The sequence below is a fragment of the Triturus cristatus genome, chromosome 4_2, assembly GCF_964204655.1.
Source record: "Triturus cristatus chromosome 4_2, aTriCri1.1, whole genome shotgun sequence".
Lineage (NCBI taxonomy): Eukaryota > Metazoa > Chordata > Amphibia > Caudata > Salamandridae > Triturus > Triturus cristatus.
This window is the reverse complement of record NC_140586.1, coordinates 221,434,630-221,458,343: the sequence shown is the minus strand read 5'-3', so window position 1 is coordinate 221,458,343 and position 23,714 is coordinate 221,434,630. Positions and strand designations below refer to the sequence as shown.

Sequence of the window (23,714 nt, the reverse complement as noted above, 5' to 3'; positions counted from 1 at the left end):
GGGGAACAGATAATGTTCTCTTTGCCTTTTGATAGCAAATTTGTATGCATTTTACAATCCACCTAGCTATCCCTGATTTTGAAATGGGGTTGCCTTTATGTGGTGGAGAGAAGGAAACGAACAATTGTTTAGTCTTCCTGAAGGGTTGCGTTCTTTGTATGTAGTATAGTAACGCCCTTTTTACATCAAGTGTGTGTAAGGCCCTTTCTGCAACAGATTGGGGTTGCGAAAAGAAGACAGGTAATTCCACTGATTGATTGAGGTGGAAGGGGGAAATGACTTTGGGCAGAAACTTCGGATTTGTGCGAAGTATGACCTTGCTGTGATGCATTTGTATGTAGGGTTCCTGTATGGTGAACGCTTGTATTTCACCAACCCTTCTAAGGGAAGTGATAGCTACAAGGAAAGCTGTTTTCCAGGTGAGAAACTGTAGCTCACATTTGTGCATTGGTTCGAAGGGCGGACCCATTAGTCGTGTAAGAACTAAATTTAGATTCCATACAGGGGAAGGTGGTGCCCTGGGAGGAATTACTCGTTTAAGGCCTTCCATGAAGGCTTTAATAGCGGGCACTCTGAAGAGTGATAAATGCTGCCTGTTTTGTAGATAAGCAGCGATCGCTGCTAGGTGTAGGCGTATGGATGAATATGCCAGGTTACACCTGTGAAGATGGAGCAGATAGCATATGATGTGCTGTATGGATGCATCTAGGGGGTTGATTGTATTGTTACGGCAGTAAATTACAAATCTTTTCCACTTTGCGGCATAGCATGCTCTAGTGGTAGGACGTCTGGCTTCCATGATGATGTTCATGCAATCAGGGGGAAGGTTAAGGTATCCGAATTCTAAGATTTCAGGAGCCAGATCGCCAGGTTGAGCTGAGCTGGGTCCGGGTGCCTGATTTCTCCATGGTTCTGGGTTAGGAGGCATGGGGAAAGGTGCAGTTTTTGATGTGGTACCACTGATAGTTGTAGTAGCGTGGTGTACCACGGCTGCCTGGCCCACGTTGGAGCTACCAGAATGAGTGTGAGGGAGTGCTGTTGTAGCTTCCTGACCACTAATGGAATTAGTGGGAGAGGTGGAAAGGCGTATGCAAATCTGCCTGACCAGTTCATCCATATCGCATTGCCCTTGGACAATGGGTGTGGGTATCTGGCGGCGAAGCTTGGGCATTTTTTGTTTTCGTGGGTGGCGAAGAGGTCTATTTGAGGATGCCCCCACTGTTTGAAGAATGGGTGAAGAACTTGTGGATGCAGTTCCCATTCGTGTAGTTGTTGCGTTTGTCTGCTGAGCAGATCTGCTATGGTGTTTTGTACTCCTGGAACGTGCTGTGCCAGGAGAAAGATGTTTTGGGGAATTGCCCATCTCCATATGCTCTGGGCTAAGCGGGAGAGCTGGGGAGAGTGTGTCCCCCCCTGTTTTTGTATATAATACATCGCAGTCATGTTGTCTGTGCGAATGAGGACTGCTTTGCCCGAAATTTGTTTTTGGAAAGATTTTAGGGCTAGAAAGATCGCCAAGAGCTCCAGATGGTTGATGTGGAGCGATTTTTGCTGTGGCGTCCATAGACCTTGCATTGTGAGGTGTAGGAGGTGCGCTCCCCAGCCGGAGAGCGATGCGTCCGCTGTTAGAATCACCTGAGGAACCGGGTCCAGGAACGGCCGCCCTTTGGAAAGGTTTGTGGTGTTCCACCACTGCAGAGAGTGATGTGTGTGGCCGTCCACCAACACCAGATCCGTCAGCTGACCCTGGGCCTGGTTCCACTGTTGTGCTAGGCACTCTTGAAGTGGACGCATGTGGAGTCTTGCATGGGGCACTATAAATATGCAAGACGCCATCATTCCTATGAGCTTCATGAACACTCTTGCTGGAAGAGAGTGTTGGGGAAGGAATGTTTTGCGTAAGGCTTGAATGCTTGTGATTCTGGCTGAGTTTGGATAGGCAATACCTTTGGAGGTGTCTATAGTGGCCCCGAGATATTGCTTTGTGTGAGATGGTATGAGGTGGGACTTTTGGTAGTTCACCGTGAAGCCTAGCTGGTGGAGCAGTTGGATGGTGCTGTTTGTATGTTGCACACATTGGTGGTAGGACGTGGCTTTTATCAGCCAGTCTAAGTAAGGGAAGACGTGAATGTGTTGACGTCGGAGGTGTGCTGCTACTACTGCTAGGCATTTGGTAAACACTCGTGGTGCAGTGGTGACCCCGAAGGGGAGAACCGTGAATTGGTAATGTTGCCCGTCCACCACGAACCTGAGGTATTTCCTGTGAGAGGGGTGTATTGGAATGTGAAAGTATGCGTCTTTCAGATCCAAGGTTGTGAGAAAGTCTCCCTGGCAGAGGAGTGGGAGGACTTGTTGTAGAGTGACCATGTGAAAATGGTCTGAATGTATGTAGGCATTTAGAGGCCGGAGGTCCAGAATGGGTCTGAGGGTCTCGTCTTTCTTTGGTATTAAGAAATATAGAGAGTAGACCCCTAGATTTCGTTGATTGACGGGGACCTGCTCTATAGCGTGTTTTTGCAGGAGTGAGAGTACCTCTTGTTTGAGCAGTGTGGAATGTTCTTGAGACATTGGACGGTGCCTTGGTGGGATATTGGGTGGGGTAGATGTTAGCTCTAGACAGTACCCTGACCGAATGATTTGGGTCACCCATTTGTCCGATGTTATGGACTCCCATACGTGGATAAAGTTTTGTAGTCTGCCCCCGACCGGAGTGGAATGGTCTGGGGGGAGCGGAGGGGAGTCATTGTGCGGGGGGGGTGGCAGAACGGGTGTTGTTGGTTTTGCCCCTGCCCTTATTGTTGTTACCCCTGTAACCACCTCTCTGATTGCCCTTTGAAAAGGTATTTTGAGGAGGGGACTTGTAGGAGGTAGAGGCGTTATCGGTGGAGGAGCCTCTGCCTGTGCCACGAAAGGACGAGCGTCGAAAGGAACGTTTGGAGGCTTGTGTTTGGAGTGCCCCCATAGACTTTGCTGTGTCTGTGTCTTTCTTCATCTTTTCGAGCGCTTCGTCTACCTTTGGCCCAAAGAGTGTTTCCTGGTCAAAGGGGTGATTGAGTATGGATGCCTGGACTTCAGGCTTGAACCCTGAGATCCTGAGCCAGGCGTGGCGACGAAGCAGGACACTGGTATTTATGGCCCTAGAAGCAGTGTCGGCTGCATCGAGGGCACACTTAATGGAGGTGTTTGTAATTAGTTTACCCTCCTGTATCAGGTCATGAGCCTTGTGCTTGTATTTTTCTGGAAGGTGCTGCATAAGAGCCTCTAGTTCGTCATAGTGTGCTCTATCATATCGCGCAAGCAGTGCTTGTGTGTTTGCAATGCGCCACATGTTCGCAGCTTGGGAGGCGGTGCGTTTACCAGACGCGTCCAGAAGTTTAGATTCTTTGTCTGGCGGTGGGGCATCTCCTGAGGATTGGGAGTTAGCCCGCTTTCTAGCTGTGGAGACAACTAGGGAATCTAGGGGAGCAGGGCCCTTGATGTAAGCAGGGTCTGTGGGTGCCGCCTTGTACTTCTTCTCTATTCTAGGGTTCAGTACTCTGGCTCTGACAGGGTCTTTGAACACCTCTGTAGCGTGCTTGGTGACACCCTTAAGCATGGGTAAAATGGAAGTAGATTTGTCTTGTATATCAAATGTATCCAGTAGGAAGTCTTCTTCTACTGGTTCACTGTGCATGTCCACCCCATGGTAGTGTGCTGCTCTCTGCACTAAATGATGAAACCCTAAGGAGTCCTCTGGAGGAGACGGCCTTGATGGGTATAGGTCGTCCTGAGGTACATTGGGTATATCAGGGTTATTGTAATCCTCCCATGGATCTGGGGTCCCTGGTGGAGTGGGATCCATTGGGGCGTCCGCCGGGTAATTGTCCGGATCCCCATCATCCGGATCTGGGGATGGGGCCGGATCGTAGTGAGGTAAAGGTGGCGGAGACCTGTGAGGTGGAGGGGGTGGAGGAGGTGGAGGGGGTAGGGGAGGCGGTGGTGGGGAGGGCACTCTGAGGGGAGAAGTAGCAGAGTCCTTCCTTTTGGGTGGAGGAGGAGGAGCCGGAGCATCAAGGCGTCTTTTCTTGGTAGTTAAAGTCAAAAGCCCAGTCTTTGGATCTTTGGACAAAGTCTTTTGTAAAGGGTCTGGTGTAAACAGAGCCAATGGTGTCGAGTCGTCTGTCGGCACCGGTGATTTCGGAACCGGGGGTTTCGATGGTCTGTGTGCGCCATGCTTTTTTGAGGTCTCCGGGTGTTTCGGCGTCGAATGATGTTTCGGCGCCGGAGCGTCGGTGCCGACAGATTTAGGTTTGTGTTTGGTCGGCACCGAGTGTCCAGGCTTCGGCACCGGTGGTTTCGGAGTCGAGCTGGATTTTGCAGTCTTCGGTGCCGGATGCTGTTTTTCGGCACCGGGTGTCGGCTGGCTCGATCCCGAGCTGCCATGAGACTTTGGGGGCTTCGACACCGGGCCCGAAGGTGGGGTGATCGAAGTTTTGGTTTTGGTTTTGCCCAGGCCGGCAGGCGAGGGAGTAACCTGAGTCTCTTTGGTTTTCGGCGCGGGGGTGGGAGGGGGCATAGTACTCACGGCCCGCTGCGCTGGTGTAACGTCCTCCACGTCGGAGTCGTCGGCCTCGGAAGCGCTGACGACGTCTTCCTCCTGCTCGGTGTGTGTTTGCCCCGAAGCTTCGGCGTCGTCTCCGAAGATGTCCGGTGGAGCTGCAGAGGATGAGTGCGCCATGGTGCGTCGAGCTCTTCGATCTCGGATGGTCTTCTTCGATCGAAAAGACTTGCAGGCGGGGCAGTCTCTAGCCTCGTGTTCCGGAGAGAGGCAAAGGTTACACACCTGATGGAGGTCGGTGTGGGGAAATTTAGACCCACATTTTGGGCACTTTTTGAACGGAGTCCTTTCCATCGGCCGGGACCGGAGTCGCGGAGGGCCCGAAGGCCGGTGTCGATGTACGGGATGGAGAAAGTGCCGCTTCGAGAGATGAAGATGATGAAGGAACTCGAAGAATCGAGGATTTTCCGTCGAGGCTGGAACCGTAGAAGTTCGAAGCCGGAGCACGAAGTATCACATCCGAGCCCGATGGCGGAAAAAAACAATCTGAGGATGGAGCCGAAGCCCATGCGCAGTACGGACCGAAGGAGGAGTCACCAAACTCGTGACTTCCAAAGACTGTCCAAGAAGAAAAACAAACTGCAAACATCCGGGCCCAACACCAGATGGCGACCTATGCTAAGTGTACAATCTGCAGCTCATATGCCTCGAACACTGGCTTTTTAAAAGTAACCTGGACATCTGGAGGAGAGGCAATTCCTGTCAGAGGCAAGGCCAGAACCTCTGAAGACTTTTTGTGCGTCTTCTTAAGAGGTGGCTGCGACGAAGGGCCCGGAGATGACGCCCTTGGTCTTTTGCGTGAGGAGTGAGAAGAAATAATAGAACTCTCACTCTCCTCAGAGGACACCACAGAGTCCTTGTCCTTCAGCCTTTGCAGCCAGATTAAAAGGCGCCCTTCTCGGTCCTTCAGGGTCTTAGATGAAAGGTACGACATACCTTGCAGTCTTTGGCGCTGTGGCTGGGGTACAGACAATAAAGACAGTCCTTATGCTGATCATCCACGTGAAGCCTTTTCTTCCCACAGGAAGCACAGGATCTAAAGAGTCCTTTCTTAGGAGTATCAGCCATGACAAATCAAGAAAGTTTTTTGAGTAGAAAACACTGGAAATCCAGAAGCAATGAGCAGAGCTCAGTGGAGACTCCCTTAGCACGACGTGCGGTAGAAAATCTGAGGGACTAGAGCTCCTTCCAGGAGGGTTCTAGAGGGTGGTGCTAGCTGATTGGCTGCTGGCCAAACTTTGGTCCTTTTTACATAAGGACGTGGATAGCTTGCTAAGCTAAGGCCCTTTGGGGCCTGTTACTCTATATGTCTTCTAGACATTGCTTTGTTATTTACCGGTGACTCCCATCCCGACGACGGGGAATGATTCAGGCATGTGAATCTATGAAAGATACCCTAATACTGGATAAGAATAGATTTCTTTTGGCCAGATTTAGATTTAATCTATTGCACCATCATCTGGCATTCCCCAGTGGATGGAGCCAGTCTGGAACTCTGAGGCCCTGCAGCAATATGTCTCCTCAGGACTCCATTGATTTTTATGTTTTGTAAATATTTTAGAGTGCCTAAAAGGTTGGTTATTATTTCACTACTGACACCGCTGGATTTTACACAAGTTCGTCTGGCTCTTATGTTCCTTCAGCTCCTACCTGATGAACATGTTATTTTTGCTGTCTCCCACTTTCTAAGAGCTGCTTTGAGATCTAGGCTCTCCAGACCCGATTAATTTTGTTGCTGCTATTGGGGGATTTACATTTTAGAATTGGCTTTTTTAATGGAGTATTTGACTTGCTGTTTTTAAAAAAATGTCTGGTTCTTTTTTACATGTATGTATCATGCTATTATGCTTTTTTATGGTTATATTTATAACCAAATAAAGATTTATGATGATGGCCAGGCATGTTAGATGTGAGATAGGGATGCACTGGTAATAGGGATAGGTGCATCAATGCATAGTCCGTTAACACCAGTGACGTCAGGTTAAAAAAAGAGGTGGCAGTGTAGGTAACTCAAGGATAGGTGGATCAATTTTTTATATTGACATTACCATGAACATCAGGTGCCTGAGACTTGGGGCACTGTAGGTAACAGGGAAATGTGCATCTACATAAAGATTGACATTATCAGTGACATCAGTGCTGTGCAGGCAAGGGACAGCTACAATCTTTACACTAACATTCCCGGGTATATCAGGGCTCTAGTGGTAAAAGAGGCAAGTGCAACAATCTAAGACTGGCATTGTCAATGACATGAGGTGGGTGATTGCCAGTAATGCGGGTAACAGGGCATTGTGCATAGATTAATAGGCAGATGTTAAACATTGATGAGATATAGGCTCACTTTTGCTCAAAGGCCACAATGAGTCGCGAGTCCAGAATATTCTCTTCTGGCTCCCAAGTGCTGTACCTAAAAGAAAAGAACAAAAAGGCAACAGCAATTTAATGCAGTTCTCTAGTACGCCCTGTCCATATAAACATTACAAATACAAACAAATACAGCAAGCAATTAAAAAAAAAAAGATTAAACATTTTCTTCAAACAAACAAAATCAGGATTTTTAAGTGAGAATACCAAAATATAACTGATGACTGGGTGTTCAACATACTCTTATTACAACTTTTTACTAGATTTTCAGTAGAATTGCAAAACATTGGATAGATAAACTGAAAACAAAGTGTGACACATTTCGAGCACTATTGTTAAGTATCCACTTACAGTATTATTTGGTATGGATGTTGTGAGAACCTTCCAGGTCGTTCAAGCACATGATATATAATGCATATCCCGTCTATCCTCCCCACATGGGTTTTTCCACCTGGCTGACCTACAGTTCCTAGTACTATGTCAATGGACCCCTCCCACTGTCTCAGATATCACCATTCCATTTTGAGATGACCCTTTCGTTGCCCTGAGATTTTATTCTAGCTTTTCGAGATCAGCCACAGGCTGTGTACGCCGTCTTTCCTGCCTGCATAAACCAATACATATTTTTAGTCTAGTCTTCTAATCTCGGTGTCCCTGAACTGCCCCCATATCCTGTTGCCACATGATGTCCATCTCTTACCTGTCACCACTGAGATGGTCTTTCCCACTTGCCCCGAAAAATACTTGATTGTATTCGCAGGCAGCCCCATAAAGTATGAAGTGATGTCCATGATTGGCTGCAACCTCTCGTACATTTATTGTAATCTATTTTCCAATAGAGAAATACCTGGTCCTGGTTGGTGCTGTACTTTAAGCTGCATCAGGCACAACCCTGCTGTGTTGGCCGCCTCATCCGAGTAGCGGCATACCTCTTCCCAGTCTCCCTCCTCAAGGATCCCCAACTCCCTGTTCTGCATGTCTTTCAGTGTCGCTATGGGTGGCTGACTGTTCATTATAATTGTTCTATACATCTGGGAAACTGCATAATTAACCAAGATAGCCGTCAGCAGCATGTATTCTAGTGGCGGCTCTTCAGCTACCTCCTCAAATTTATTGCTATGTTTTGTGAGGGCATGTTTCATTTGGATGTATCAAAAGTGATGGCTGGACCTTAACTCTTACTGCCACCCCCAAGCTCAAACGTCATCCGACTTGGATATTCTAAGCATACCCCTTTGTCTCTTTCCCTACAGGTGCTTAAACTCTGCTAAAAAGTCTGACTTTCAGAAGAGGGTTTCTAAGGTCACCTTCCTCTCACCACCCCACCCCACTCACTGCGTTGCTTTCTTCCATATTTTAACCATGAGGTCTATCAGGGACAACGCCCAAGTTGTTCTGCTGTTACTATATAGTTAGCATACATAACCTCCCGGCTCCATTATCTGTATTTCATCACCGCTGGTTCTCACTCAGCGGCAAAGGCCCATTCACCAACGGCAATTGGACCGCCCAGTAGTACAACTGTAGGTTCGGGGATGCAATGCTTCAGCACATACTAGTCAATGGACAGGGTGGCCAGTGCTATTCCAGGGGTATCACCACTCCACAATCGTTCCTGTCATGGCATCCACCATATGGAAGAATTTGTACGGGATCTCATAAGCCCGAAAAGGAACTTGGGCAGCGTCACCATTTTGTAGAGGACAACTCTGCCCAGCAGCGAGATGAGGTGGCCCCGCCATTGTTCCACATCTTTCCTGTACTCTTCCAAGATGCTCTCCAAGTTCCAACTCTGAAATTCACTCGGATAAAAGGTAACAAATACACAAGAAAGTAAATCACTCATGTTCTCAATACAGGGGATTTGCAGTCTGCTGGTAGCTGCCATGGGGTGATCCAAAACGGAACTGACTTATGTCAATTGATTCGTGCCTCCAGGTACTTTCTAAACACCTCCAGAATCTCTAGGACTCTTGTGACCAACAGCAGCGGGTCCACCAAGTACAGCAGCATATCACCTGCATATAGGAAAATCACATACTCCCAATCTGGGTCTCAATGCAGGCCCTGAATATGAGCATCCGTCCTCACCCAACCCGCCAGGCGCTCTGATGCCAAGGAAAACAGGAGTGGGGTTGTGGGGACCCTTGCCAAGTTCTCCCCTCATTCCCCCCAAGCTAAACTCTCCTAACACTGCACCATTTACTCAAACTCTAGCCATGGGTCTTACGTATAGCAAGTGTACCCAGGATAAGAACCCCAAACAAATCCTAATTTTCTGAAAGGTTGCAAACAGGAAGGGCCTCTTTTTGACCTCATATTGCATGGCCCGGAGCCCTCTTAGTCTCCCCCCAACATATAAAGTATTCTGGAGGAAGCCCTGGGGTCTTCACCCTATTAAGGTGTTGAATCGCCTCCTTAAATTCTTCCTCCCCAAGATCTTAGTCTAATGATTCCCTATCCTCACGAGTCAGAACGTGGGTGGGTAAATTCTTCACAAATCCTCATAGATCCCCCAAAGACTCTGCCGCCCCGGATTGGTCTATGGCAAGGTGTGTCACAAAGGTTTGGGCTCTCTCCTCTGCTCTGCCATCCAGTACTCCCTTCCTCGGTTTTCACCTTAATCATCCCCCTTTCTCCCCCTCTCGTCTTGTGAGTCAAACCAGCAATTTGCCAACCTTATTCACTACCTCGTAGAGTTTATTTTGTTTTGCTCTAGACTATGCTTGTGTTCCCTCTACTAGTCGTTTGTCCTTTTGCCTGGCTAGGTTTATTTGATGGAAGGGATCAGGATTGGATTAATATTTTATGATTCCCAACTATGCAAGTTTCCTCCAACTCTTCCACTTCCCTTGCTCTTTGCTTTTCCCCCATTGTATGTGAGATCAGAAGCCCTGTCATGACTGTTTTGTAGGCTTCACATATTATCACCCTCAATTTTACTGGTTCACCGATTTCTTTAAAATATAACTTTATGTTGGTGGATTTGAAGTCTGGCAGGAAAGATCATCCTATACTACAAGTTATGTTTTCATAGTACCAATTTCACTTTGTTGAAGGATCTCTTTCTAGTTTGTACTTCCTGGTTATAGTCTGGAAATATAACAATGCGATTCTTAAATTGCAGTGGGACATGCAGAGGAGCCACCCCTAGGATCGCAACCCTGTCACTGAAATTCAGCAGTATAGTCCCAGTTCTCAGAAGGATACCCGGCACACAGTGCCCTCTTTCTATTGCAAAGTGTGTGTGTGGGGGGGGGGGGGGGGGGGGGGGGGATAAGCCCTCGGTTTGCATGATAGATTGTACACAGTGCTCAATGAAGCGTTCTACAACCGTGCCCGCTGCCTTTGCTTGAAAGCCCACCTACTGCATGCAAATACAGCGGGATCACCCTCGTGCATCCTCCACCCAGACATGAAGGCAGTGAGCGCTCTACGTAAATTGTTGCACTTCCAATTGTAGCGTTCGGATTGATTCTGAGTATTCAAAGATTGTGCTCTCTGCAGTGGAAACTCTTGCAGCAATTTTCCCAATGTATGTTCAGAGTAAATTAATTTCTACCACCGCAGCATTAATTTTATTTTCCAAGGCGGATCAAGTTTCCCTGATCGCTAGCAACAGTTCAGTGAGTGATGGGTCTTCCTCTCCTATGGGTGTGTGCTCAATGGCCCCTCCCGTGTCCACTCCATCTTTGGCCTCTTCGCTCCGAAAGCACTTTTGTCCAATTTATTACTTTAAGCTTGTAGGAGGCTGGCTTAGTATATGGTGCTCACATGTGTAAGTGGAGCACCCTGCACTAACCCAGACAACCCTTATAATGATTGTAGTGGTCTTAGACAACCTTAGAAAGCTTTCTAAGTGGTAGCTATGGAGAACAGCCTTCAGGCTTAGTTCAGGAGGAGTGTGTAGCAGCTGTTTTACCAGTACTAATATGGTGTACGTTAAGTGAAAAAGAACCACACAGTGTAGTTCTAGAAATATGTGTTTATAATAAACACTCACAGACATTGTAATATCTCGTCCCCCGGAGATATAATCACAATACACACAATACTTCAGTAATAGAACATGTAAGTAGCACAAATACACAGTGGTCTCCAGGGAGAGACCAAACCATATACTAAGAAAGAGGAATGCGACCCACAACCTAAGTCAAGACTTGACCCAAAAGACTTAGAAAAGCCGGGGACCCAGGGAAACACCCGGGGTAAGCACCCTAGACCCCACGGAGGAGGTGTGCAGAGTGCAATCCAACCGCGTGCTCAATACAAGTCAATGGGGAAGTCATGGTTGCAGTTATCAAGAAGAAGGACCCAGAAGAAACCCTGTGGAAGCTGGAAGGTTGGAGAGTCACCCCAACTGTGGATACCCCAGGAACAAGGATACCTACACCAGGGAAGCTGGGAATATAGCTGCGAAGTGGAGTCGAAATCTGCCGTAGACCACAATGGAAGACTTCAGTAAAGATGCCGCTGGCGAAGAAGGTGAAAGAGTCCGGTGGAATCCGACGGTGGATTCAGGAAGAGAGGTACCTGCAAGCTGAGGGGACATAGTCTATGCCACTCAGGAGTGACCAGGAGGCACGGAAGGCGAATGCCCACCGAGGTCGGAAGATGCAGGAGAGTTGACTGTGACCGTGGCGCTGTAGCTGTGTGGACCAGGTAACGCTGTGAAAGACCAGGAGCCATTCACAAGCTGTCCCGCGGATGTCACGAGCCAGGGGGTCGGTGTCCGGCGGGGGCACCAACAAGCCTTGGGAGCAGCAACAAACGTGGCAGACGAAAAAGGTGCAGTGTTGTGGGCCAGCAATGTCCAAGAAACTCACCAAGTGCAGGTGAGTCAGAGTAGGCCCCGAGCAAGCAGGGAAGCCCACAGGAGCTAAAGAAGACCCTCAAGTGGACCCACAGACCGGAGGCACAGGAGCTGCAAGAGGACCTCGAGCAGCTTACCAATGATGCAGGCCCACGGTGCAGAGGATGCGATGAGGATGTTGGTAGCAAGAGATGCTGGAGGCTGGAGCTTTTTGGTGCCCGAAGATCTCTGGAGAAAAGTCAACAAGCCTTGGTAACGACAAGTCGACGCAGTGCACAGGGGTATGGCTCCAGCAGTTCCGACGAGCGATACTGGCTTCAAACTTGCTGTGAAGACAGTGGAGGCCTCGAGGAAGTTGCAGAACCACCACCTGTGTTGCTGAACCTTTCAGAGTCCTTAGGAGCTGAGGACCAGCAGACCAGTCAGCTTTGTTGCAGTGCCTGCAGGTGCAGGGGAGAGACTCCTTCACTCCAAGGGAGATTCCTTCGGGTGTCTTGGATGCCCACAGGCCTGGGGAAGAACCTGTATGTTGCACAGACGACGCAGAAGATTGGCAAGACAACGAGACCAGGAGCAGCAGGAGTCTTCCAGTTTCAGTATCGGTTCCCAAAGCGAAGTCCGAAGTGCCCAGACGGTTGAAGAACAAGTGGTTTCTGATCTGAATTTTGTCCCATGACGAATCTAAAGAACCACCCACTGGTAAGCCCTAAAGTACCCTTTAGAAAGGGTTGGGACGATTCAGGGGTCAATCTCCAGAGGAGATGTTGGACAGTGGGGAGGATACTCCAATGTCCTTTGTCCAGTTTTGCGTCAGAGCGGGAGTATAAGGCTACCTGAACTGGTTCCACCTGGAGTATGCAAGGAGGGCGCCAAATGTGCCATTCAAAGCAGTCTAGTGGCACTGGCAAGCGCCCTCACCCTGGCCCAATACACCAAGTCCTGTCTGGGAGGCGGTACACCTCCCTGTGACAGGAAACCTATTGTCTTACCTTCCCCTGCTTGAGCTTGGCTCAGCAGCAGGAGGGCGGATTCGTGTCTGTGGTCGGCAGCAGCCATAGCTTGCTGTCAGACTCTGGAAGACTGGTACCGGGAGCACCAAGGGCTTCCTGGAGAAGACCCACAGTGCATGGAATCATACCTCCAGCATCGTTTACGGTGTTGAGGTATGATTCCAACATGTTTGATACCAAACATGCCAGGGTTCCTTATAGCCAGTTTAGAGTTAGCCATCGCGTAATGACGCAATGCCACTCTATGTATCGTAATGGCTGATGCACTTACAACGCCTGGAGAATGGACTCCGGGAATTGTAGGGTTTCCTGCTCATACAGGGGCACCCTCACACTTATAACCGAGCACCCTGCATTCAGGATTGAAAGGCATGCCTTAGGGGTGACTTATAGGTTTCAAGTGTAGTGACCTCAGATATAAGAAAACGTATATCTGTCGTAAATTGTGCTAGCACCAGCTTACACAGGGTGCAATGGCAGGCCTGTAGTCACAATTTGAGTGGTCTTCCATGGGTGGCACAATACATGCTTCAGCCCATGGGGGACCCCTAGTGTACCTATGCCCTGGGTACCCTAGTACAATATACTAGGGACTTACCAGGGTACACTAGTAGCCAATCTGGGGGGTAGATAAGGACTCACCATGGCCTTATTTAGGGAGGAAGCACAGAGACGTGAGTCCTGATTAGCAGGATACCAGTCAAACTAGTCAGAAAACAGAAGGACACCAGCAAAAAGTGGGGGTAACCATGAGAGGAGATCCTACTTTCCTCCAAAGCTGTTTTCTGCCCCTTGTCCCAGGTCTGCCATCTCAATTCTCAGGCAGAGCGCAATTCGCCCTGGCGCCTCTGTGAGGATTACCCTACTGCCTCCCCTTATAAGGAGGGCTGGGCATGGAGGGCAGGACAGGGATAAGCATCCTGCAGGAGAATTTGCTGCATTTTTGTACCACACTTCTCTGTTTGCTGATGGGTCCCCCAAGGCCCAATGAGGCAGCTGCTACCGCCGATTCTAGTGGAAAGGATCCTTTTTAGTTGTTGGGCTTGGTGACCCGTTTGATTGCTCCCCCTTTGCACCAGGGTCCAGCTGCTATCTTGGTTCTCAGCCACCGCTGAATGTACTCTGGGCAGCATGACGGTTGCAGGATAATAATCATTTCCCTTTGGTAATCCTAGAGGCCCGTTGTGATTCTGCTCAACTTCAGCCGTTCGGGTCGACCCTTTATGCCCAGGAGACCACGGGGAAAGGCCAGAACCCGTCTTGATCAGTCAGAGGCTACACATTGCACACTATCTTCCTTCTGCATCATGGCTAGGAATGTTAAACGTACTCCTGAATTTAATTAACACTAGCAGAAAATGCCTCAGAGTAGTCAGATACATCAACAGGTGCACAAAATATACAACGGTCTACTACAGCAATCACAGTTACAAGGATATCGGACAGTGTCCTCCAGTCGGAACCCCCATTTAACTTGGCCAGAGTTCAAAAATAAGTTCAGGTGCATTCTCAGTAATATCCATCTTAAGGAAGGACTCAGAATACACTCTGCTAAGTGCTAATGCCTGGATTTATGTTTAATCAAGCCAATACGATTAGGAACTTCTTATAGCTGGTGTGGTTACAATAACTGACAGATAACACTCTTTTATTCTTATTTTAGAGCAGTAAATTCATGGAGAAGAATCAACAGACTGGATGGCTTCATGCTTACTTAACAAGTGTTGAAACACCAAAAGATATGCCTTACCCCAGACTGGACAATGCCTCCAAACCTCCTAAAAACAAATGCATCCCACCAAAGATTAATCTCCTTGCTATTGTTTGAAAAAGAAAGAGATAACTTAGGTTTTATACGCCAGGTTTATAGTTTACAGTCCTAGTTCAAGATGAAGACTTCAAGTACGATGAAAGTGGAGAGATACAATGCTCTCTTCCAGCATTCACACACAACAGTCTTGAAATTAGACGCAGACTTTAGTATTGTAGCCAGAGGACTATAGATGGCTAGTGGGACAATTTAATCCTGTAGAACAACTTCCTTACCTTTGGTAACGCTTTATCTGGTAGAGACAATATGTAGCTGCAGATTCCTTTTCCTTAGAATTTCCCAGTCGTCAGGCTGGATCTTGAAACTTTTGCATGAGCAATACCCCTGTGTGCCTCAGGATGCTCCGTTCGGCTCCGTGTGACGTCGTAAGCGTCCAGGCGCGCCAACGTCAGATCTTTTTTACTTTTTCCATGCCAAAAGGGCAGAGCCATGAAGTGAACTGACTTGTGTGTGTCAAAACTAGGGCCCTGAAAAGGGAGCACACCTAGCCCTATCAAATGATTCTACAGAGGGGGATGGAGGCATGGGTGGGTCTGTAACGAATCTGCAGCTAGATATGGTCTCTGCCAGATAAGGCGTTACCGAAGGTAAGTAGCCTGTTCATCTGAGAAGACTTCTGGCTACAGATTCCTTACCTTTGAATAGATACCCAAGCCATACCATTCTGGCGGTGGGCTGTGGACAGATTTTCTACACTAAAAAGTCCTGCAGGACCGACCGGGCCAAATGCCCATCCCTGCAGACCTGTCTGTCCAGGCAGCAATGCTAGGCAAACGTGTGCAAAGATGCCCACATTGCTGCCTGGAAGATATCCAGGACTAGGACACCCGAGGCAATATCGTTGTCGCAGCTTTTTCCCTGGTGGAATGGCATGTAAATCCTCAGGAGGCTGCTTCCTAGCCAGGGGCTATCAGATTTTAATGCAGATTATGACCCAACATGAAATGGTCCGTTTCTGCACTGCCCGACCTTTTTTTAGCTCCCACGTAATCCACAAAGAGTCATCCACCCAGAACGTTTTTTGTGCTGTCAAGGTAAAACGAAAACACTCTTTTTGGGTCCAGACGATGGGGACGCTCTTCTTCCTTTGAGGAATGAGGGGGTAGGGCAAAAAAGGAGGGCAGCATGACCGATTGACCCAGATGGAATGGGGACACCACCTTTGGTAGGAATGAGGCACGGGTGCGAAGCACCACTTTATCCAAAAATTTAATCATGTATGAGGCTTGCATGATAAAGTCTGCTCACTCACCCTCCGGGCAGATGTTATTGCCACTAGCAAGGCTGTCTTGATGGTAAGCTGCCGGATGGGACGATTGTGCAACGGCTCAAAAGGAGCACACACGGTACGTGAGAACCAAACTGAGGTCCCACTGCGGCATAATAAAGGACGTAGGTGGAAATATATGTGCAAGCCCTTTTAAGAACCTATTTATAACAGGGGATTTGAACAAGGAGGGTTGGTCCGGCAGGCGCAAGAAAGCGAACAGAGCAGAAAGATAACCCTGAAGAGTATCAAAAGCAGAGCCCTGCTGGGTAAGGGTAAAAATAAAGAGAAGAATATTAGAGAAGCAGAAAGAGGGTCAATAGACATATCTGTTCAATATTTTACATATTTTTGCCAACAGCAGGTGTATACCGTCTTAGTGGAGGGCCGCCTGGCTGCCTAAATAACATTACATACTTCGGGAGGAAGATCGAAAGCCATCAGCTGCCTCCGCTCATTCTCCACACAAGGAGTCAGAGAGTTGATGGTTTGGGTGATAGACCCTCCCGAGCTGCTGCGACAGATGATCCTCCCAAAGGGTCAGCCTGATCGGAGGATAGATGCTCATTTGAAGACGCTCTGAACAACAGACTCTCCGTGCTCAATCTAGAGCTCGCTCAAATATGCAGCACAAGGCCTCTTAGAATTCCTTTAATTGAGCGGGGGTCGCTCCGGCTCTCGCAAATAGTAGAAAGTGCTGAGTTGAACCTGGCTCCGGCTCTGCCGAACCATGCCTAGAGCGTCGATACTTCGTACCTGTCTCGTCGACAGACGTGATGAAGTCAAAGTCTGTTTGGACGACGACTTTTTATTATGCCTCTTCCCCAAGTGTTCTGAGGACCTCTAACGCGAAGAGGAGGACTTGGGGCTCTTGGAGCAGTCCTGTGACCTTCTTTTCCTCGAACAGGACTGGGATCTCCGAGGAGTCACGCTCGACGGTGTCGAATGTCAGGCCACAAAAAGCTTCAAAGATTGCTCCGCAATGGCCCGTCAATTTGAGTACGACTTCACGTCATGGTCTCGCTCAAGGCACCACAAGCAGACGAGGTGAAGATCGGTTACCAACATGGTACAGTGACAGGTGCCACACAGGTGGAACCCTGTACGTCTAAATGACGTCCTCGACCCACAAGAAAAATATTTTGTCGACAAAATGTTGACAAAAGACTGTCAAAAAGAGACAGAGAGGTAGCTCTTCGGCTCAATGCGCAACTGGAGCAGAAAGAAAAGAACTGACATCTGTGAGGCGCCTATATAGGGGACTGTGACGTCGTAATCGACGCTAACAATGCCGATGATGTCACTCGGAGCCAAATGGAGCCAACCGACGTTCCAGATCCAGCCTGACGCCTGGGAAAGTCACAGGTAAGGAATCTGCAGCTAGAAGTCTCGATCAGATACCGATGATTAAAGAAGCAGAATATGCACCTCTATAGAACTCTCAAAAAGAAATATAAAGTAGTGAAAAATAAAGGAAAACACACATTCATTTGAAATAAAGAGACAGATTTGTTTTCTCACAGCCAAGAGATTTTGAAATATCAATGTCTCTCTAGCTACATCACCATCTAAATGTTAAGGCGACCCATGTGGCGCAACTTCGCAGAGCATTGTGATTGGTGGCAGGACTTCCCAGAGGATGCGACCCATTGACTGACAGCAAACCAGACCCCAGGAAGACAATCACAAAAAGAAGCTGCTGCATAGGGATTAGGCAGCAAAGAGAAAGGAGACCAGGTCCTGCACGGAGAAGAAAGCGTGTTGGACATCATAGAAGATGGAACACAGATGTGGGTACCTACTGATTCAGACGTCTGAGACCTGAGGCGGTGACTGCCAAGTCAATAGGTCTAAATTTGAGACCAATGGTTTTAGCCTTGCTGTACGGCATCCCTAACGCTGTGTAGAATAGGAGAAAAAAAACACAAAGGCAAAAAAAGAAAAAAAAAAAAAAGGCACTATGATGCGGCGGTTGCATCACTGTGTAACGCACCTTGCAAAATGACGAGAGCATTTTTTTTAATTAACTGATTTGGATTAGTTAAATAAAAAAATTAAGTAGTGCAAAAGTGTTTTTTGGAAGCATTGTTGGGGGGAGCAACACAGAGAGCTGGAGTTGGGGTAAGCAACATAGGAGGGTAGTGGTGGGGGGGAGCAACACAGATGGCCGGTTGGGAAAGAAGCAGAACAGAGGGTGGGAAGAAGAAGCAATGGACAAAAGAGAAAAAGGGCATGAGTGGGGGGAAGCAACAAGTAGGGTGGGTAGGAGAAGTAATGGGTAAGAAAGCAACCTGGAGCTGGCAAGGAGAAACACATGGATGAGAAAGCGGGGAGGGGGAATATACAAGGGCGAGCGCAAAAAGGGCGGGGAGAAGCACACGGGTGGCAGACAGCAACAAGGTGTGCATGGGGAGAGACGTACACAAGGGAGACAGCTGGAAAACACATGCATCCCCATAGACTGTTCAACCCGAAAGAAAAAAGTTGAAAAGCAAACGTGGAAGCACAGAAGCCAGCCAATAAAAAGAGATGGAAAAAATGGCACTGCCCCACGGCAGGGACAAACACTAGATAAACTGGGACACGAATAAGAAGCAGAAACTTTACATCCACTGCGACTCAGTAGGCAAAAAAAAAGCACCCCTGTAAACTTGCACGCCTTGAGACCAGCTTGCCATGGATCCCAGGTTGAGACTCTCAGAAGCAGCATACCCCTTGAAAGAACATCCCCAATTCCGCTCCACACCAACCTGCCACACCACGTCAGTCAGAACTGCACACACATGAACAACCCAACAGAGCAACATATGAATAGGGCCACAGAGAGCAACCAAGAGATCCCAATATAGGGGAAGATGAAAGAGATTGCTATCAAAGTATGACAGAAGCACTAAACACATTTCAGTCTCCCCCTAAAGGAAGAGTCTGAGAGCACACCGAAAGCAGGTCAAGGTCACACTGAAGAAAGTCTGTACATATAGAACTTGTGTTCACTCAACTTAGAAGACCTTGAGCCTGTGACTCAAATAAAGGTAGTGCTGGGGGAGTGTCTGGTTTGCCCTTGCTTTGGAACAAAAGCCAAGGACAATCCCAAATGGCGACCGGGTAGCGAATGCGAGTTCTCAAATCCCCTGCTTGACTGGCCTAACGCACCCACAGGAAAAGATGTCCATACTACCAGAGCATTTATGGAAGAACTGTTACGCAGCTTGAGGAAGACTTCTTCACACTGAGGGCAGAGGTCTCAAAAGAACTTCAAAGTACAGCATGACCTAGAAGATCTGGGCAACAAAGTTTCCACCCCGAAGGACACAAGGAATGCAAAAGAAAAAGAAATAGAAGCCCACAAATAAAAAATAATACTCATCAGTAAGAGAACCTAGATCTAAAAGGCACATCTAAAAGACCCCAAATACTATTCCAGAAGTAGTAATATAAACCAGGGCCCATAAAAAGAGACACAGAATCCTACATTGAAAGACTTTTCAAACAGATCATGCCAACCACAGACCTCAAAGACATCTGTTTGGATAGAACCCACACAGTGGGCATAACACAACTGGGAAAAGAAAGGGGCTGTGGTTATCCTAATGTGTGTCCATGAGTTCAAGCTTCAAGAAAATATTTTGGAGGCTACCAGATCCAAAGGGACTGTAATGTTAAAGGCTCAAACTATCTCTCTAATAAGACTTGTCCTTGACCACTGCCCAACAAGAAGGGATTTATGACTTATCACAAAAATTAAGGGATTTACGACCCATCACAGACTCCTTACAGCCAAAGATTTCAGGTACAGAAGGGCCACTGCTTCGGTTTAATCTTCACATGTGAAGGCCAGTTAAGGCTAATCAGAAAACGATCAGAAGCTAATGATATGTTTGATATAGCGGGATCCTCTGCCAACCATGCAGAAACTACTCTCAAAGAGATATTAGCAAAGCCCTTAGCGGAAGCATCTGGAGAAGGCGACATACAATAGGAGAGACTCAAAACCAGACTCTGCCACCATAGCACAAGAAAGATGAGCAATATTGGATAAGCTGAAAGAGAACAAAAGGACACAGCTACCCCATCGAGAGACGCCGAAGGATGATGAAACACAGCATTCCAGGAAAATAGCAAAGGTAGTTCTCAATCATCTCTTTATGAGTGGCAAGGGTCCAAAATGCACAGGTACTTGAGTGGGGTTTGAAGGGGGGATAGGTAAGAGGGAGGGAATATGGGTTGCTGTGGATGAGAGTCACATGCTGTGTTCCAATCTGGGTAGATCCCAGGAGGATAAGACTTTATATTGAATGATAGCTGTTGAAGGTTAATCTGGGTTGTTTAATTGTTGCCCAGGAAGTCAAGGTCTGTTAAGACATGCATTCTAGAAGCAAGAAGGGCAAGAAAACCAAGATGGAGATAGCTTTTAAAGTGTTACCAGAAGAGGCACTCTTAACCACTAAAGGCTGCACTGTTACTAGAAGAAATGTGACTCCCCATTTGAAAACCTGGGCTGAAAATCATTCGTTTTTATACCCGCACTGAGTGGCTAACCGTCCCACCTCAACTGCATGAATCAGTATGGGACATCTGCCTTGTTCATAAAATACACAGATTAGATAAAGATTAGTGTTGGCTTGGTTGTAAATGGCTCCTGCAACAGTTCCTCTCATCAGGGTGCATCAAAAAGGGATGGGGGAAGGGGGGTTCGCGATTTTAATATAAATACATTCCCTGGCGAAATACATGAGAAAACATTTGAAGAGGAAGGATGACCACTGATCACACAAAACTCACTGACCTTAACACTTGCCAATATCTATGCACCTAATAAAGCTTCCTGAGATAGGTATTGATAAAGATCTGCCAAGTTGCATGGACAGATATCCCGTGGTATGATACTCCACTGAAAAGGAAAGACCAGCACAGAGAGCGTGGCAAACAAAATAGGAAGGCATGGCCTTAAGAAATGGGCCTACAAGACATGGCGTACAGCCCATCCCAAATAATCAGATTTTACTACTCTCCATCACACCACTCCTACGCTTGGCTAGATTACTAATTTTGTAGAGAATTTCCTCAATGATATAGGTACTATCATACACTCCGATCATGCATCTATAACACCCACACTTGAGATCCCCAAAGCTACAAAGAAAAGTTGACAATGGAGACTACAGCGCTCCAGGATACACATCAAGCAAATTAAAGACAAAGTACAACATAGCATACCTCACTTTCTGAATGAGCACCTCAGGTTTCAGCATTAGCACCCTATTGGAAACAATTAAAGCAGCAAACAAACGCTAAATCGCAATAGCAGCTCAACAAAACAAAGAACAGAGAAAAAAAGCAAAGAGCTTGGGATGAAATTGAGAGGTAGTAGTGATCCATACAAGAACAGGGGCTTTAAAAGTATGGCGCAAAATATTGACCACTAGAGCCCAAGTTAAAATGTTGGATACTTATGGGGTTGAATACGCACTACTCCGCAACACAAAAATATACTACACATGGGGTAAAATACTTGCCTGTACACTAAAGGTAAACTAGTCAGAGATCGGATCTCAGGAACAGATCAAAACTGGAACATTAAAAAAGATGTTTTGGATATAGTAATGAATTTAGAAACGATAACAGTACATTATATATAGCCGATACAAAATAGCTACTGCAAATGCAGGACTAGAGTTAAAGTGCCAAAATTTACTAAATCCCAAACAGACTCTACAGTTCCCGATCAGATTAGACGAAGTAATCACAAATAAAGCCAGACTCCAAATTAATAAAGCCCTGGGATCAGATGGCTTTACTTCATATTTCTATAAAGCTTTCTGACACACCCTGGCACTGTTCCTGGCTCATCACGTCAAGCCATTTATGGATATCGGGCGATGCTAGCTTCCATGCAGGAAGGCTTAATACCGGCCGTACGCAAGCCTGGCCAAGATCTCACACTGTTCTTCGTACAGACCAATTTCATTCCTCAACATAGGTGCCAAGATAATTATTACTATATTATCACAAAGATGAAGCCATTTCAAGTTCCGGTCAGTGGGCCATAACCAATCAGAGTTCATGTAGAGTAGACATCGTCACAACATAACAAAGAGAACCCTCTACATGACTGTTAATATTAAGAGAACACAGCACCTTGCACTCTTGCGTTCAACAGATGCTGAAAACAACATTTGATAGGGTACACTGGCCATATTTAAGAGAAACTCTTGCATTTGGCGTAACCATTTTTCACTGATATTTTTTAGGTTAGTCAGTGGTTATAAGGCAACATGCGACCCTTAGAAATGTGAAGAGGCACAAGGTAGGGCATGTCCAGATTGAAGAAACCTAAGCAACAAAGAAAGGGAGCAACTGAAGGGGGATGCTAAAAAATATGGAATAGGAGTATAGCTGTTCACCATAGTTATCCCTCCTCTGCAAAATAATGGCTCTTCAAGGAGCACTTAATGCCTTGGGGACTAACAAAGCAGAAATGGCGCTATTGCGCCTCAACAAAAAAATCTTATGACCATGGCAATATAATTGGCCATCATCCCAGAAATTCAGTCAGACAACGGAAAAAGCAGGTTATCAAAATACTGATGCTATCTGGCAAGGCCCTCACATTAAATGTGGACAAACTCCCTGTTTTCAGAGATGACTAAGGCTCCTTGTACACTGCAGAACCCCCTTCACATCAAGAACAGTTAAACTACTTACGCTTGGGCCCACTCACTGAAGTCTTCCGCAGGTGAAGTCTCCGATTACAGCTGATGAAAGTAAAGGCAGGCATAAAATCTCTAACTGGGCAAGACTCCAGGCCCAGGTGGACTACAAGTAGAATTTTACAAAATGTTCATGAACCTTTTAGAACCAAGACTGATGACTGAGTTTTAGAACGCCTTCACAGAAAGTAAAACGGTCAAACCTACAATGGGCAAGTTAATCATTTTTCTTATTCTTAAGCCTGGAGAAGCCTTAAGCTTTTTCAAAATTAGGACTATTGTACTGCTGAATATAGATGAGATGTCGTCTAGAGACACTTTTACCTGTAATTATTCATCCTGGCCAGTCAAGCTTTATTAAGATTATGGTGCGCCAAGAACATAATGTTAGGCGAGAGGACTACCTGGTCAAAAAAGTCTACGGAAAGCGAATTCAATGAGCCTTGTCTCATTGGACGTGAAGAAGGTTTTCATCAGAGTGAACTAGCATTTTCTCAATTGGGGAGGTGAATCAGGCCCCAAGTTGATTTCTATCATTTTTGTCAGATATCAATAGGGCCCCATATAAAAAGGGCTCTTGCAGATAGGTCACTATGGGACCTGCAGTGGACACCAAATAGCAGACAGACCAGCTAAAGTTTATATAAGTACCCCATTAAACACAACTCTAGTGATCTGGGATTCAGTGTACAATACAAGGGACTTAATACCACACACCTCATTCAGATTTAATGCGCAATTTACTCCGGCCTTCAAGGAAGGCCCATTTGCTAAATGTAGAAGTGGAAGCTGTATTACGGTTTCTGACCTATTACATAAAAGAATATTAAAATGTTTGACAAATGTAAGATTGCCAGTGGTCTTGAAGAGGGCAAGAGATTTTATTATTCACAGATGAGACTAAGGGTGATGCATACAGAGATCGGGGGGGGGGAATGGGGGCTGTGAGGCGGAAACTAGGGACCTAACTATTTGTGAGAAATTTACAGGCAAAGGTAGCAAGCTCAAAGGATGTGACTTTTAAGATCATCCTGAAAGAGTCATTGTTCGAACGTGCATATACGGCGAAAAAGAGGTGTAATGTGGTAGACAGTTCCCAAAGAGGCTACATAAAAAAATGGT

The 23,714-nt window shown here is 46.9% G+C and overlaps 1 protein-coding gene across 1 annotated transcript in view; it reads right to left on the bottom strand.

Annotated features, from left to right (window-relative positions):
- The window catches only part of CBX6 (chromobox 6), a 115,253-nt gene that overhangs the window by 51,399 nt on the left and 40,140 nt on the right, over positions 1 to 23,714 (bottom strand). Inside the window, exon 3 of the mRNA XM_085601277.1 lies at positions 6,939 to 7,004. Coding sequence (XP_085457403.1) covers positions 6,939 to 7,004 — 66 coding nt within the window. The remainder of the gene's footprint in view (positions 1 to 6,938; positions 7,005 to 23,714) is intronic.